At 28.3% G+C, this 16,639-nt stretch overlaps 1 protein-coding gene and 1 pseudogene across 1 annotated transcript; one reads left to right on the top strand and one right to left on the bottom strand.

Moving 5' to 3' along the window:
• The first annotated feature begins 6,974 nt into the window (after positions 1-6,974).
• Positions 6,975-9,330, top strand: LOC139843785 (ras-related protein RABA4c-like). Its single transcript, XM_071833936.1, has 3 exons — positions 6,975-7,344; positions 8,335-8,825; positions 9,051-9,330. The coding sequence occupies exons 1-2, from the start codon at positions 7,118-7,120 to the stop codon at positions 8,777-8,779; spliced, it is 672 nt and encodes a 223-aa protein (XP_071690037.1). The 5' UTR covers positions 6,975-7,117; the 3' UTR covers positions 8,780-8,825; positions 9,051-9,330.
• A 336-nt stretch (positions 9,331-9,666) lies between these two features.
• LOC139841787 (thaumatin-like protein) lies at positions 9,667-10,295 on the bottom strand (annotated as a pseudogene).
• Positions 10,296-16,639: the final 6,344 nt, after the last annotated feature.

Here is a 16,639-nt window from a genome sequence, read left to right as displayed (position 1 = left end):
TAAAAATACATATGATGACATTGAACAATTGAACAATGTAGGGTTGGCCTTGGATTCACGAACCTATATCATTTGTATATTTATTAATATACATAATTGTAATCGAACAAATATATATATAATTTATTTGTTATATCCATTATATTAATAGTGTATATATTTGTTTCATATATTCATTTTGTATATAAAGATATTAATTTTTGTTATGTTATATGTATTAAATATATCCTTATATATTCATATATATGTATATTATGTGTTTGTTGTTAAAAATAGTAATAATAGTAATACTATCATAATTTTAAAAATGACAAAAATAATAACAATGTTAATACTTAATATTACTAATAAAGGTAATAATGTTAATAATAACTCTATTAATGATAATAATAGTGATTTTAATAATAATACTTGTGAAAATATTAATTTTATTATTAATGATAATTATAATACTGATTTTAGTAATTTACATAATAATACTCGTGATAATACAAATAATAATACTTATGTTAATATTATCAGTTCTATTATTTATAAAAAGATGCTAATACTAATATTTACAAAAATGATAATAATTTGTATTATAAACCTATCCATGATAGTAATATTATAGTTTTGAATTTAATAATAATATCATAATTAATACTTATATAATAATAATAATAATAATAATAATAATAATAATAATAATAATAATAGATATAGTACTTATAATTATAATGTTAACAACAATTATGGTACATATAATAATAATTATAATACTAATTATAATACTAATTCTAACAATAATAATAATCATAATCATAACAATATTAAGTGTATTTATAATAATACTAACAATAATAATAATCATAATAATTACTAATAATAATAATAATAATAATAATAATAATAATAATAATAATAATAATAATAATAATAATTAATAATAATAATAATAATAATAATAATAATAGAATTAAAATAAGTGTATACCCTTTCATCAAAAACTTTATCTAAAAAGAAATGTCGTGGACCGGGGTCGAACTCGAGACCTCTCGAATAGCACCAACACTCATAAACCACTCGACCATCTGTTTTCTTTCTGTTATATAATGAAATAATAAATAGATAACCCGTAATAGCTTCTGTTTCTTCTTCTTCATCTTCAAGTCGACCAGAATTTAAATAAACCATAACCATAATCAAATGAGTTGGGTTTGGATTTATAAACTAAACAGAAACAATTGAATGTGGAGCAACTGATTCGTTTTTAACAGAAAATAATTCAAAAGCTTCAACAGACCCACTTTTATACTTTATAAACCCAATTCCCATTTTTAAAATCTAGACATTTTCAAGCTACGATTTCAACATGAAATAGGTTGCAAAACTATTTTAGAAACTATCTGTATCCTTGATTGCTCCATAAACAAAGTATAGAATTTGAATTTTTGATGAACGATATGGTTGACTTTTAAATTTGAAACTTTGACTCTAAAATTCAAATTAGATATCAAGAATTAGAAGCTAAAATTTAACAGATGGTTTTACCAGATGAGTCCTAACAAAACTATATTTATAGATTTTTGAAAATCGATATTAAATCGAGCTTTTGATTTGAATGTGACAAAACAGGGGTATCGAGCTGTAGAAGGAGTTTCTGTTTAAATTCTTCCAGTAATTGATGTTAGGAATTGTTATAATTGATAAAGAGAATAGAGAATTGAATAACTTAATCAATAACATTGAAGCATTTGATTGTCTTTTAGCGTTTGAGGTTGACAGAATCAATTCAAAAAGCAGAAGTAAAATAAAAAATAAATAAATAAATAAAAAGTTGAATATGATCGCTACCGGTTTTTGATCTTTAAAAGATTGAGATTCAATTTTTAAGCAGAATTAGAGACAAGAAACAAAACCCAGTTGATTAAGATAGGCAACAGATTTTGATTCTTAGAGATTTTATATACGATTTTTATATAAATATAATTTATAATTTATAATTATAATTATGTTACTAATAATCCAAATACTAATATTAATAATAATAATATTAATAATGATAATAATAATAATAAAAATAATAAGGGTAATAATAATAATTATAAATCACAATAATAATATTTTTAGTGAATTTGATGATAATTATAATAATTAATAATAGCATTAACAATTATAATAATAATATTAATCATCATTAATATTAGTCATAATATTAATATTACAACTTAAACATATCACATTTTATATATACATATATTTTATAATATTACTAATACAAATATCAATATTAATATCAATAATGATAATAATAATGAGAGTAATAATAATAGTATTAATATATTAAATATATTCAAACTTGTAATTTAATATAATATTATCTTATTATTTATGTAATGTTATATTATCTACTGACATTTATTAAATGGTTAATACTTATATATTTCATATATATTTAATAGAAATCAAATATAGATTCATAATAATATTATATATCTACTTATATATGTTTATTGTAATAGTAACTTAATTATTTCGTTTATTATCTTACATTATTAATTCTAATTGATTAATGAATACTTATTAATTTAAATTATTATATATACACTTATATATATATATAAATATATATATATATATATATATATATATATATATATATATATATATATATATATATATATATATATATATATATATATATATATATATTTACATAATTATTTACTTATTGATTCGTGAATCGTCGAGAATGGTCATAGGTTAATTGAATGCATGACAACAGTTCAAACTTTTTGAGACTTAACATCACAGACTTTTCTTATCGTATCGAAATTATATAAAGATTAAGTTTAAATTTGGTCGAAAATTTCCGGGTCGTCACATTAAAATATCGATTTAACCCAAAATTACTTCTCGCGAGTAATTACATCCAAAAACATTATTTAACACTTAACAAAAGCGTTTAACATCTAATTAATCCAAAATTAGTGTCCTTACCAAATTTGACCCAATCAAAGACATAAGTCCCAAAAACGCCCAAAATCACTAACGGCTAGTGAATTTATTTTCAAAACATCATTTAACACATGAATCAAGCATTTACATACTTGATTCATCAAATCTTGACTCAAAACTTAGTTCGACAACAATTCGAGGTTAACACCCATTTTGACCAACTACCATGTTCTTATGAACATCTAAATCACCAACACACTTACAACCTAGTGATTAACACCCAAACCCATGACAAATCTAGCCAATTTCACCATTAAACCCTAAACCTACAATAATCGGGTTTACATACATATTACATACAACAAAACCCCAAATTTCATGAGAAATGGGGTTTATAACCCATCACTAGCTTAAACCCTAACCTTCTATCAAAATAAAAGTAAAGAAAATCGGAGTTAGGACTTACCATCACTACCAAAACGTAGCTAAGAACGCAAGGAATACCTTTAACACTCGAACCTTCACCCGATTCAAGCTTCTTCTTCTCCAATCGAAGCTTTCTCTCTCTAAATAAGATGTGAGTGTTTTGTGTGGGTGAAAAAATGAGGCTTGAAAGAGCCTTGGATCAGTTTTGATGATCTCAAACCGACCCCAAAGTGAAAAGGCCAAAAACACCCCAAAATATACCCTTAAAAATGGGTCAAGAAAGTCAATTCAGCGACAATGTCGCGTTTCGCGACAAACTGTCGTGTTTCGCGACGACCAGGACGCGGTAAACCAAACCCAAACAAGATAAAGTGGTCAGGAGCTGGGATTCTCAAGTCGTCGCGTTTCAACCAGACATGTCGCGATCCGCGACGAGTCCAAACGTGTATCAAAACGCGATACCTGCAGCTCTTCAACCGAATTTCAGTTTCCAGCTTCAATTTAAAAGTTCAGGGACTGAGGTTGACAGATTCTGATTCTGATGTAAATTCTGAAAATGCACTTTTAGTGGCACTTTCTGATGCACACATTTCATGTAAATTCTGTTAGGTTCACTTTTAGTGGCGCTTTCTGATGCACACATTTACTGACACTTTCAGGAACTTTTCTGATGCACAAAATTCAGGATCTTACATAACCCAATCTTCGGTTAATAAAACTTATGATTATAAAATGTAACTTATGTTAAAAAATAATAATTCACATTATTATTAAAATACTTAAGTTATAAAAAATAATAATTATTATTAAAATACTTATGATATGTATTTATTATATCATTTAATTAATAAATACATATCATTTAATTAATACTTATATTATGGTTTAATTATTCCTATTACACTTATAATAATTATTAAATTTATTATTATTATTAATTACTAAATCTTAGTAATTAAAATTAATAATAATACTTTCTCGGTTGACTTTTATGTTAATTAAATACTTATAATATTAATTAAAATACTTATTATTATACAATTTATTTAAATACTTATAGTTATTTAATTTAATTAAATACTTATACTTATATAAAATAATTAATTATCAAATTAATTATATAATAAAATACTTATATTATAATTAATAATTCATTTTTAATTAAAATAATTATATTATAATTAATAATTCATTATTAATTAAAATACTTATGGTATATCTATTATAATAATTAAACTTATGATAACTTATTAAATTAATTTAATTTAATTAAACTTATGTTATATCAATTTAATACAAATATTATATTAAATAATATTATAACATATGATATTAAAATTATCTATACATTAAATATTAAAGTTGACTTAAGTTGACTAAGGTTGACTTTTGAGTTGATTTTTTTTGGTTGACATTTACGTTTAACTTTCGTTAGTTGACTTTCTAAATAATGAATCTTTCTAAATGAGGAAACTTTCCAAAAATAGAGACTTTCCAAAAATAGTAACTTTTCAAAAATAGAAACTTACTAAAAATAGAAAGTATGTAATGCTTTAACTTAATCAAATACATTGTCACTTAATACTAAATTCGCAGTAAACACTAGGACTATCATGCTATGACCCGACCTAAGTTAGATATATTCTGACCTACTTATTTTATATTAGGTTGGAGTCGTGATCACTTTTGATCATTTTCATTCGTGTACGAGTATTTTCTTTCAGTGCACTTTAAGGTGAGTTATAGTTCCACCTTTTTTACTATTTTAAATCTTTTGGGATGAGAATACATGCTTTTTGTTTTACATATTGGACACATGTGACAAATCACTATAAATTATTCATTATGAGTTGAAACACAAATATTTTCTATTTTGGTAACTTTTAATTACTGGTTTTTGCTGGTAAACGCGAATCCTATGGATAGATCTATCGGGCCTGACCGCCCCATTCTGTGCTAGTTACGCTAGTTTTTAACGGAATGTCTAGTACTTCATTAGAAGATACACATGTTTCTATGTATATTATATAATGCAAGGGTAAATAAAATGAGACAAGTTATTTACTATATTTTTCTGAGTGCTCACGAAAGATGTAATAATGGTTTACTCTACTGGTGCAAACCAGAGATTATTTACTATATTTTTCATGCACATAAGTTACAAGTACATAGGATGTATTTATAGTGATAAGACTAAGACGAATTAGACTCAAACGAGGACTCCAAATTGCATTCCAATTCTTGCTTGCATGAAGTTACTTTGCGATCGTGAGGGACGTATCCCGATCGCAAGATCCATGCAGCAATCCAACTCATTTTCTACTTCCTTATTTTTAGTCGACTTCTCGTTTGATTCCTTGTTTAATTCGAACTTCACACTTAACACGAATTTCTTTGTAAGAGAAGTTCGTTGTCTTATCATATTGGAGTCAGTCGATAAACCAACCATATTAGTCCCCATATGCATAGTTTACAGGCAAGTTAGTTGTTCAACTCAAAAAAATACATGTATAGGTGACAAATGTGAACATTCGATGTCGGTATCGCCGTTCAAGAAAAAAACAACTTTGTTTAATTTTTTGGGTAAAGGGTTACCCGGCAAATATTATTAAAAATAATAAAAAGAATGAGTACAACGAATATCTCATTTCTACACACTTTTGTTAAGCACTTCTAATAACCGTGTAGAATTTGGTCTCTTCGTTCGTCTAAAGTTAATTGTCACCTTATTCGTAAAGTTTGATACTACAAATTTTTCGCAATTATAGACCTGTATATAATCTCTACACTTGTAAGTGCAAAAAATTACAACAATAAGGTCGTATAAAAATGGTTTGCAAGTTGCAACATAATTATAGTTCATACGCCCCACAAATATGACGTTATTCTACACACACAATTTTCACGCGTATGATATTGGAAATGATCTCCACAGTTATAAGTTTAACATTTTTTGTACACCATTGGGACTATCTTGTTTCATTAATAACGTTTTCACTTTAAGTTTGTTAATCCCTGATTAATTTCATCTTTAGTGTACAAGATAAGTAACATTAACATGAACTTTTTGTACCATTTAATAACTTCTATGGACATTAACTACTTAATACAACACATTAATGCACCTTAATGATAGTCTTAAAAACTGTTCTCAGAAAAATTCTTCAATTATATAAATTCAAAAGAGCAACAAGTCAATAACCAAAATAATCACTATTCTACTATGCTTATCCATACATATTATGGTATGTTTTATATTCAATTTAATTCAATTTTGCATAAAATAGTTATTTTTTTTTTTAGAACTACGGCATAAAATAGTTAATTAATTGATTTTAAATAAAAAAATCACTGAATCATACGGATACATCATATACTTTTAAATACTTTTAAATACATTGTTATTGTTATGTTATTGTTATTATTGTTATTGTTATTGTTATGTTATTGTTAGTAGATGCATTAAGAATAACATTGTTAGTAGATGCATTAAGAACTTGGGCCTTAAAAATAACATTGTTTGTAGATGCATTAAGCACTTGTACCTTAGTTATTATTATTATAGCAGTTAAAACAAGGCGGCTTAGCCGTTAATCGGCTGGCAAAACAGTCTTCTACTTTTCCTTTTCTCGTCTTCGTCGCCTTCCGTACCAAAACCCTCACACTTTCTGCCTGCAATCACAATTTTGTTATTCAATCTTTCAATTTTTAAACCTAATTTTTCACTTGTTAATACTCGATTTGATGAGATATGGCGAATTATCATGGAGATTTTAATCAGAAAATTGACTACGTTTTTAAGATCGTATTGATTGGTGATTCAGCAGTGGGCAAATCACAGTTGTTGGCTAGGTTCTCTAGAAACGAATTCAGTTTGGATTCAAAAGCTACGATTGGAGTTGAGTTTCAAACGAAAACTATGGTTATTGATCACAAAAACATCAAGGCTCAGATTTGGGATACTGCTGGTCAAGAGAGGTGATCATTAGGGTTTCTGTTCTCTTTTTATGTTCTATTTTCATAATTGATGATTTTTTTTTTATATTTATAAATGTAGAATTTAGTTAACTATTATGATTAATTATGATGATGTATGTATGTATATAGTATATGTAAACAATATAATGATTAACTTGAAATTTGGCATATATATTTGCAGAGCACTTTTACTGTAAGAATTACGTTACTGTGGTTGATTGTGAACATGATTGTTTGTGGTTATTTGATATTTTGTCTGTGGGCATTGGCAATTCAGTGTAGGTTGAGCTACATGTATAAACAAACTACTGTAGATTAGTATGTATTTTTACACGGTTATAAAGTTACATATCCATGAAACCTTGCTAGTAAATGTGCTTTCATAAAAACAATACGTTCGAAGATGAAATAAGGGTTTGGCCCCAGAAAATCAAAGAACTTCGTTTCAGCGTGCAAGAGATATGTTCGAGTTGTAACATTTTGTATTATCGTTATTGAACTATAACAGTATGGGGTGCATTATTCTAAATATAATCGGGACACTATGTAAGGGTCATTAATACAGTTTTATGTTTCTGTCATACGTTGTGTATGAAAAAATGGATTTCAAATTCAAGGATTAAGTGGTAATGGGGGATATACCAAAGCTGTTACTACTCTGTTTTTTTTCCCTATCTTAGTTGGCATGTCTGTTTAGATGGTTAAATATTTGCATATGCTTCTGTCATTGCTTGTAGCAATATTGATCTTTTGATGGAATTCATGCCCATAATTTAGTTCAATTGTTCATGTTTTAGATAATGTAAATAGCGATCCTTTAGAAACTTCTATTATACTCTAATTAAAAAATCAGTCCACGTAACTATTCCATTCTACTATAAGCACTATGTTCAATAGTTCATGTTTCAAAACATGACATTATCTGTTACAATTACCACATTTGTGTTAAAATTGTCATTTATCTTGTTTGTGTATGCTCAATAACTACAGATACCGAGCTGTAACTAGTGCCTACTACAGAGGAGCAGTGGGAGCAATGTTGGTGTATGACATCACCAAACGTCAATCATTTGATCACATAGCTAGGTGGTTAGAGGAGTTACGAGGTCATGCTGATAATAACATTGTAATCATGCTCATAGGAAACAAATCTGACTTGGATTCACAACGTGATGTCTCTATTGACGACGCAAAAGAGTTTGCTGAAAGAGAAGGCTTGTTTTTCATGGAAACTTCTGCCCTTGAGGCCATTAATGTTGAACCTGCTTTTCTTATGATCCTTACAGAAATTTATAAAACAGTTAGTAAGAAATCACTTGTTGCAAATGAGGAAGCCGAGGGGGGGAGTTCAGCCCTGCTTAAAGGGACCAATATTGTTGTTGGTCAGGAGCCTGTATCTGGAGGAAGCAAGTTTGGTTGTTGCACGTCTTCGTAGGACACGTATATGTAATGGATTGTTTACTTATGCTTCTCAACCTAAGGTAAACTTATGTCTGAAATTGTGTATTTGTGGTCAATACTTTGGTATGAATTACATCTTAATAAATGGTTAACATGTAGTACTTAAAAGGAAAAAAAATGATACTCTTATGTGTGACAAAGTCAATATTTTAAAATTTTATTGACCTGAAGGTCAAAATTTTAGCATGACTGTGTGACCTTATAGATTTAGATTCTAATATTATTTGATGCATATATTGTTTCAGGAAAATAAGCAGTTGAATCGATATTCAACATACATACAACATCCTTCTGCATATTCAACGTACAAACAGCATCCTCTGTGGTTGATTGACTTGAAGTGAGTGTGATTTTGACTATCTTTAGGTTAAGCTTTTGTTTTGATAATTACTACTTCCATGAATCTATTGGATTATCAAAAGGTACAGGATTATATATGTCAATATTATATTCTACTTCAAAGTGCTTGTTTAAGTATTTCTACATTGAAAAAGATATAAACATTTTGTAACATCCTCAAAGCCAAACCGAAAAATTGGTGTTTTTTCATTTTGAATAATAACAAATCAGGCACCACACACTCCGTAGTTTTGACTTAAAACCCCTAAAAATCCTCACTAGCATAGTTAACATGATTAAACTAAGTAATTGTTTTACTTTTTTCAACGGCGGTTAAGAGTCACTAACAGGGGTCCGAACGCGATGTCGAAACCCACTCACCCAATCATTTCATTTGACGAACTATTACAGTCCTACCGCCCCTCGGGAGGAAACCCCTGCGACAAATCCATACGGGCATCGCGTGTGGTAAAACCCCCCTCTGGTGAGGCTCAAACGCAAGACGTCCGCAGCCTCCGAGCCCTATAGAATGGGTGGAGAAAAGTAATTAGCTTCTTTGCACGTAAAAGTACTTGTTGCATCATCATAACGGTAACTATAGGAAGTAGGGCATGCCTTTTTACAAATTTTGGAAGTAGCTTGTTGGCTTGCATATCTTTGAATCATTAAACGCCCCACATCAACAATATTAGGGCTTCTGAAAAGGTATGCATGCACTCTTGCAAGCAACCTCCTTAGCGTCATCCCCTTTCACCTGCAAATTAACTTCATGGACACTTTAGGTTCAATTCTGAATCACATGTAACCCTAAAACAGTTACCCGATCCACCCATTGGGATGATTGATACAGGGAAATTGTTGCCATCTGTTAGGCTGACATCATAAAAATCCATTGGGCTGTTGAGAGTTACTCCTTTAGGGGTAACTGGCGGCACACCACCTGCAGCGTTACGCTGGAGCACGTTTCCAGTCTCCGGTAGTGCAGTTTCTGCTGCATAATCGAATGTGCATCCTGATTGAGCCCAGAAGCAACTGGACCAACCCGTTGGGCGGTCAGCTTTATTGAATCTCAGAGGTTTGAGCTCCAGACCACCTTGACCTAACAAAGGATGACCACCAGCTAGGATAGTAGGGATCCCTGGCCATATCATGCTTTAGATAATTAATATCAACTCTAACCAAACATGTTATAAAATACGGTTTCTCTTATATTATTTTTACTGTGCTATATAAAAAATAAAATAAATTATATATATATATATATATATATATATATATATATATATATATATATATATATATATATATAGGGGTAGGATCAATGAGGAAGTAACCAATCGGAGGAAGCAAATTTTTTTTTTTTTTGTTTTTTTGTTTTTTTTGGAATTTTTTTCCCCATCAAGATCACACGAAAATATGAACATTTAGAAGAGACACTTCGTGATGAATGTTATTATTTAGGCGGGAAAACGATTGACAAAAATAACATTCAAGATAATATTGTTCGTGAAGAATATGAACGTTTTTTTTCTTCATATTTGTGAAGTAAAATTTAGCCCAATTTAGAGTTTAGGGTTTAGGGTTTAGGGTTTGGTGTTTTGGGTTTATTCCATAAACCCAAAACACCAAACCCTAAACCCTAAGCCCTAAACCCTAAACTCTAAACTGTTCGTGTTAAAAACTCAATCTAAATCCTAAATCTAAACCCTAAATCTAAACCCTAAATTTAAACCCTAAACCCTAAATTTCTAAACCCTAATATCTAAACCCTATAAACCCTAATATCTAAACTCTAATATCTAAACCCCAATAGCTAAAACCTCAATATACGCTCGAAAAACACGATAATTGTTATATATTACTTCTTCGAGCGTTTTCCCGCTAAAATAAAAACATTTATCACAAAGTATCTCTACTAAATGTTCATATTTTCATCTCATCTATAATGTTCGTGAACAAAGTTTTTTCAAAAAAAGAAAAAAAATGGTTTTTGCTTCCCCCCGATTGGTTACTTCCCTCTTGATCCTACCACTATATATATATATATATATATATATATATATATATATATATATATATATATATATATATATATATAGTTTATTAATGCCTTTAGAAAAAAAAATAGTTTATTAATAAAACGTTATGACCTACGGGTTTACATTCTGCAACAACACTCTTTGAAACAACCCCAATCCGTTTAACCAAAAACGGAGTACATTTTTTTTTTAAGTCCCAATAGCATCCAAGTACACAACCATTTCAAAATAGTTTTCCGTATACAATTTATCATAATAACACGTTAACGTTTTATCTCGACTCTTGGTTTACAAATGACATCATACATCCTTACGAGAATGTATTTCCCATACAAGGTTTGACTAGACACAACCTGAAAGGACCCGTTCATATACATTATAAACAATTCACAATAGTTGATTACATTGCGAGGTATTTGACCTCTATATGATACATTTTACAAACATTGCATTCGTTTTTAAAAGACAATCTTTCTTTACATCAAAAATTGACAGGCATGCATACCATTTCATAATATCCACTATCCAACTATAAATTGATTTAATAATAATCTTTGATGAACTCAATGACTCGAATGCAACGTTCTTCGAAATATGCTATGAAAGACTCCAAGTAATATCTTTAAAATGAGCAAATGCACAGCGGAAGATTTCTTTAACACCTGAGAATAAACATGCTTTAAAGTGTCAACCAAAAGGTTGGTGAGTTCATTAGTTTATCATAATCATTTATTTCCATCATTTTAATAGACCACAAGAATTTCATTTCCAGTTCTCATGAATATACGTCCCATGCATAGAGACAAAAATAATCATTCATATGGTGAACACCTGGTAACCGACATTAACTAGATACATATAAGAATATCCCCTATCATTCCGGGATCTTCCTTCGGACATGATATAAATTTCGAAGTACTAAAGCATCCGGTACTTTGGATGGGGTTTGTTAGGCCCAATAGATCTATCTTTAGGATTCGCGTCAATTAGGGTGTCTGTTCCCTAATTCTTAGATTACCAGACTTAATAAAAAGGGGCATATTCGATTTCGATAATTCAACCATAGAATGTAGTTTCACGTACTTGTGTCTATTTCGTAAAACATTTATAAAAGTTGCGCATGTATTCTCAGCCCAAAAATATAAAGGGTAAAAAGGCAAATGAAACTCACCATACTGTATTTCGTAGTAAAAATACATATAACGTCATTGAACAAGTGCAAGGTTGGCCTCGGATTCACGAACCTAAATTAATTATATATATTTATGTGTTGGTCAATATTTGTCTAACAAATTAGGTCAAGTCATAGTGTACCACAATCCTAATGCTCGAGACTAATATGCAAAAGTCAACAAAAGTAAATTTGACTCAAAATAATTTCCAAAAATTTATACATGATTAATATATAGTTTAAATATCGTCGTTTTATATTTTTAAATATTTTTAAAAGATTTATTAGAGTAAATAATATAATTTATTTATTAATAAATAAAATTTTATATTATATTTATATAATAAAATATACTTTTATATATATTAAGTAATAAAATTTATAGGGTTCATTTAATATCATAAAGATAATATGATAGGTATTATTAAAGTAAGTTATTACACGTAGTAAAATATGTTTGTATCACATATTTATTTGATAAAATAATATCTATAATGATAGTAAGTAAAAGTTGTATTATTTTGTAATAATAATAATTATTATAAAAATATCAATATTTATAATTACTAAGATGACATTATGATAAAACGATAATTCTAATTATGATAACTTTAATATTTACGATAATTTTTAATATTATCTTTAAAATAATAATTCTATTTAAAATAATAATAATAATAATGATATTTTATAGTAACAATGACATTTCTATTAAAATGATAATTTTTGTTAAAATGATAGTTTTAATACTAACGATAATTTTAATAATAATAGTAATGATAAAAATAATAAGAACGATAATTTTATCTAAATCAATATCTTATAATATTTTAATTTCATCATGATACTCTTACCCATTATTTCCTAATCGTTTCGTTTAATAGCTTTTAATCGTCTTTTATATCGTGTTCATAATAATGATAATAATAGTAATCAAAATAATTAGGTGTTACAAATATTTGTTTTAATTGCACTAATATTAATAATGATAGTTACTATAACATTTTTAACGATAATACTAATAATTATCTTAATGATAATATAGTAATAGTAATAATAATAATAACAATGACAATATCCATCTTTAAATAATGATATATATATTAATAATGATAATAATAATAATAATACTAATAATAATAATATAATAATAATAATAATAATAATAATAATAATAATAATAATTGGATAATAATAATAATAATACTAATTATAACTTTAACAATAATAACGATAGTAAAAATAAAAAAAATAACAATTTTTAATGATAAATTCATTTTATTGATAAAGATAATAATAATGATAATAATAAGATAAAACTAGAACGACGATAAAAACGACGATAATAATCATTTTTAATAAAAATATAGAAAATTCAATTGATTATAACTTCTAATCCGTTCATCGAAATCATTCGATATCTAAAGGAAAAGTCCTTAATTTTTCGCTAGCTTTCCAAGGACATGCATATCTTATACCTTATCTCAACCGCAAGTGTAACTAATTCAATATTCAACCTAACCTGTCTAAGGGCAATATCAAAAGTACAAGCATGCATAATCCTAAATACTCGAGCACTAGTAAGGGATACACTATTAGTATGTAAAAGTTAAATTATGAGTACTCACGTATCAATATTGAGATTCAATATTGCAGGAAAGGTACGTAGATGCAACGGAAATGATAAACACTATATTGACCTCACGAGCATACCCATGAACCATACTCAATCACCTCCATAGCTATAACCCATAATTTCCTTAATCCTATCCTACTCGAAAAACAATTTCGAAATCACTCGGACAGCACTCCGTCGTAATATTTTATGTATACTAATAATATCTTGAAATAATACGGAGTAAATATATATATGTAAATCGATTGAGAGAGTTTAGAGAAAAATATTTTCAAGTTTCTATGAAATAATGAAACCTATTGAATTCTATTTATAATAGATTTTTGAATTATTAAAGTGAATTATTAAAGTATGAATTATTAAAGTGAATTATTAAAGTATGAATTATTAAAGTGAATTATTAAAGTATGAATTATTAAAGTGAATTATTAAAGTATGAATTATTAAAGTGAATTATTAAAGTATGAATTATTAAAGTGAATTATTAAAGTTAAAGTAAAGTAAAAATAAAGTAAAGGTAAAGTTTAAGTATAGTAAAAGTATAAAACTATGTACGTATAATACGCGTATAAATATATATAATATTAATTTAAATCGTTATATATATTTAATAAAATAAAATATAAATATCGTTATCTTTATCATACTAGTTAAGTAATGAGTTGTCAAAAGTGGTTCTAGATATTTATAAAAGTTATATACGTTTTAATAATAAAGTTCTTTTTAAACTGAAAACGTTTTTGTACGTTTGAAACTAAATAGATCAATCGAGTCTTTATGAGATTCAATCTTCCACTATCCTTTGTCTAGTTCTCAATGATTGACAATTTATTCTTATTTATAAATCACATTACCATTTTCCGAATATTGTTAAAACGGAAAGATTTCTCAAATCAACGTGGGCCTTTCAACATAGACTTGTAATCATAATTCAATATATATGATAATTCAATCATTTGATCTTGTCTTCTAATTCCATTGATAAATATTTTGAAACAGATACAATCATATAAAGTATTTAATCTAATATTTTGTTTACGTTTCAAGTTATAATATATATACACATATACATATATAATCATATTCGTTTAATGGTTCGTGAATCGTTGGAACATGGTCGAGGTTGAATGAATGTATGAACGTAGTTTAAAATTCTTGCAATTTAACTTAACAAATATTGCTTATCGTGTCGGAAACATATAAAGATTAACGTTTAAATTTGGTTGGAAATTTCCGGGTTGTCACAGTACCTACCCGTTAAAGAAATTTCGTCCCGAAATTTGAGTGGAAAGGTCGTGAATGATAATAAGTATGTTTTCATGATGCATACGGGCTGAAAATTAGAGTTTTATCATCAGCGAATAATTTGGATAAACAATCCATTTATATGAAGAGTACGAATGAAGCTAACATAGAAGAGTGAAATGAGTAAGTGTAGATTCATCTTATCGTTTGACGTAGATATGATTGATTCCCAGATTTCAAGGGATTTGAAGAAAATCTTCTTAATAAGATTTGACTCTCCGGTAATCAAGGGAATTAGGATCCGCTTTAAATGCGATCGTCCATTTTAATTGTTCTGTAGGAGATTTTCTTATAAATTCACCTCCTTCGTTTCCTTACAACTCACACCTTCTGTTGATGCATTTTATGCAGTTCCTAGACATCTACCCGCGTCCATTGCAGGTACAACAGTTTACAGGCCACCATGATTGCTCGTTATTATCCTATCCATGTTTGTATGTGGTTACAGGAACTGCAGGAACGAGATTTAAATGTTTAACTATGTTAGACTTAGTCAGACGTACGAGTGAAGCCTCACTAGTACAGCTGACAGGCTCATACGCACGGTTGATGCTGAGCTAAGTCACAATTACAACCTAAATGAGAAGACACGAGTGAGTGATCACCCGTACGACTGATGAAGCCAACTCGTACGTGTGATGAATGAATCGTATAGGTGAGTCAACAGCAGGGTATATAAAGTCTTATGTTCTTCATTTTAGGTTAAGCCTCTCATTTGTTACACACACTCAGATCTAGTGAGCTCCTCCGATTCTCTCTCAGTCCAAATCACCCAGGTGGTGAATAATAGCTCTAGGTGTTGATCTAATCACACTTGATTTAGTTGTGGTTTGACTAAATTAATCAAAAAAAACTTAACCTATTCACTAGAGGGTTTGATTCACTTATTCCGCCATTGTGTGAGTTAAATCTGTTGATTTCTAAGTTCCTAGTCATGTTTCATCACCTTCTATTCTTTCCCCCTCAACTCATATTTTAAAGTATTCATCAATATGCTCCATCCAGTTCTGATTCTCGATATACTTATAACTTTCATATCGGTCATTCTTCTTTTTCATCTATCGCCGGAAGAATCTATTTACTTCTACTATACTCTTGGTTTTATAGTGTTTTTAGTTCTCCCGTGTCTTTATATTGCTATATGCATTGATATATACGGTTTGTGATTTCTGGGTTGTTGTTGGGTTTTATATCTTCCCTTATATTTCAAAGTCCTTGCTTCTTCTATAATCATTGTCATCCACAGTTAATGCTCTCTTCTATTTGCTATGATTTATACTCCCATTTCTAGTTCGGAGCTTTGTCCTTCCGTTTCTTCTTCTTGCGATTAAGCACCGCTTGTAA

Source organism: Rutidosis leptorrhynchoides, chromosome 4, assembly GCF_046630445.1.
Source record: "Rutidosis leptorrhynchoides isolate AG116_Rl617_1_P2 chromosome 4, CSIRO_AGI_Rlap_v1, whole genome shotgun sequence".
Classification (NCBI taxonomy): Eukaryota; Viridiplantae; Streptophyta; class Magnoliopsida; order Asterales; family Asteraceae; genus Rutidosis; species Rutidosis leptorrhynchoides.
The sequence above is the reverse complement of the archived record's forward strand: the minus strand, read 5'-3'. Positions and strand labels throughout refer to the sequence as shown.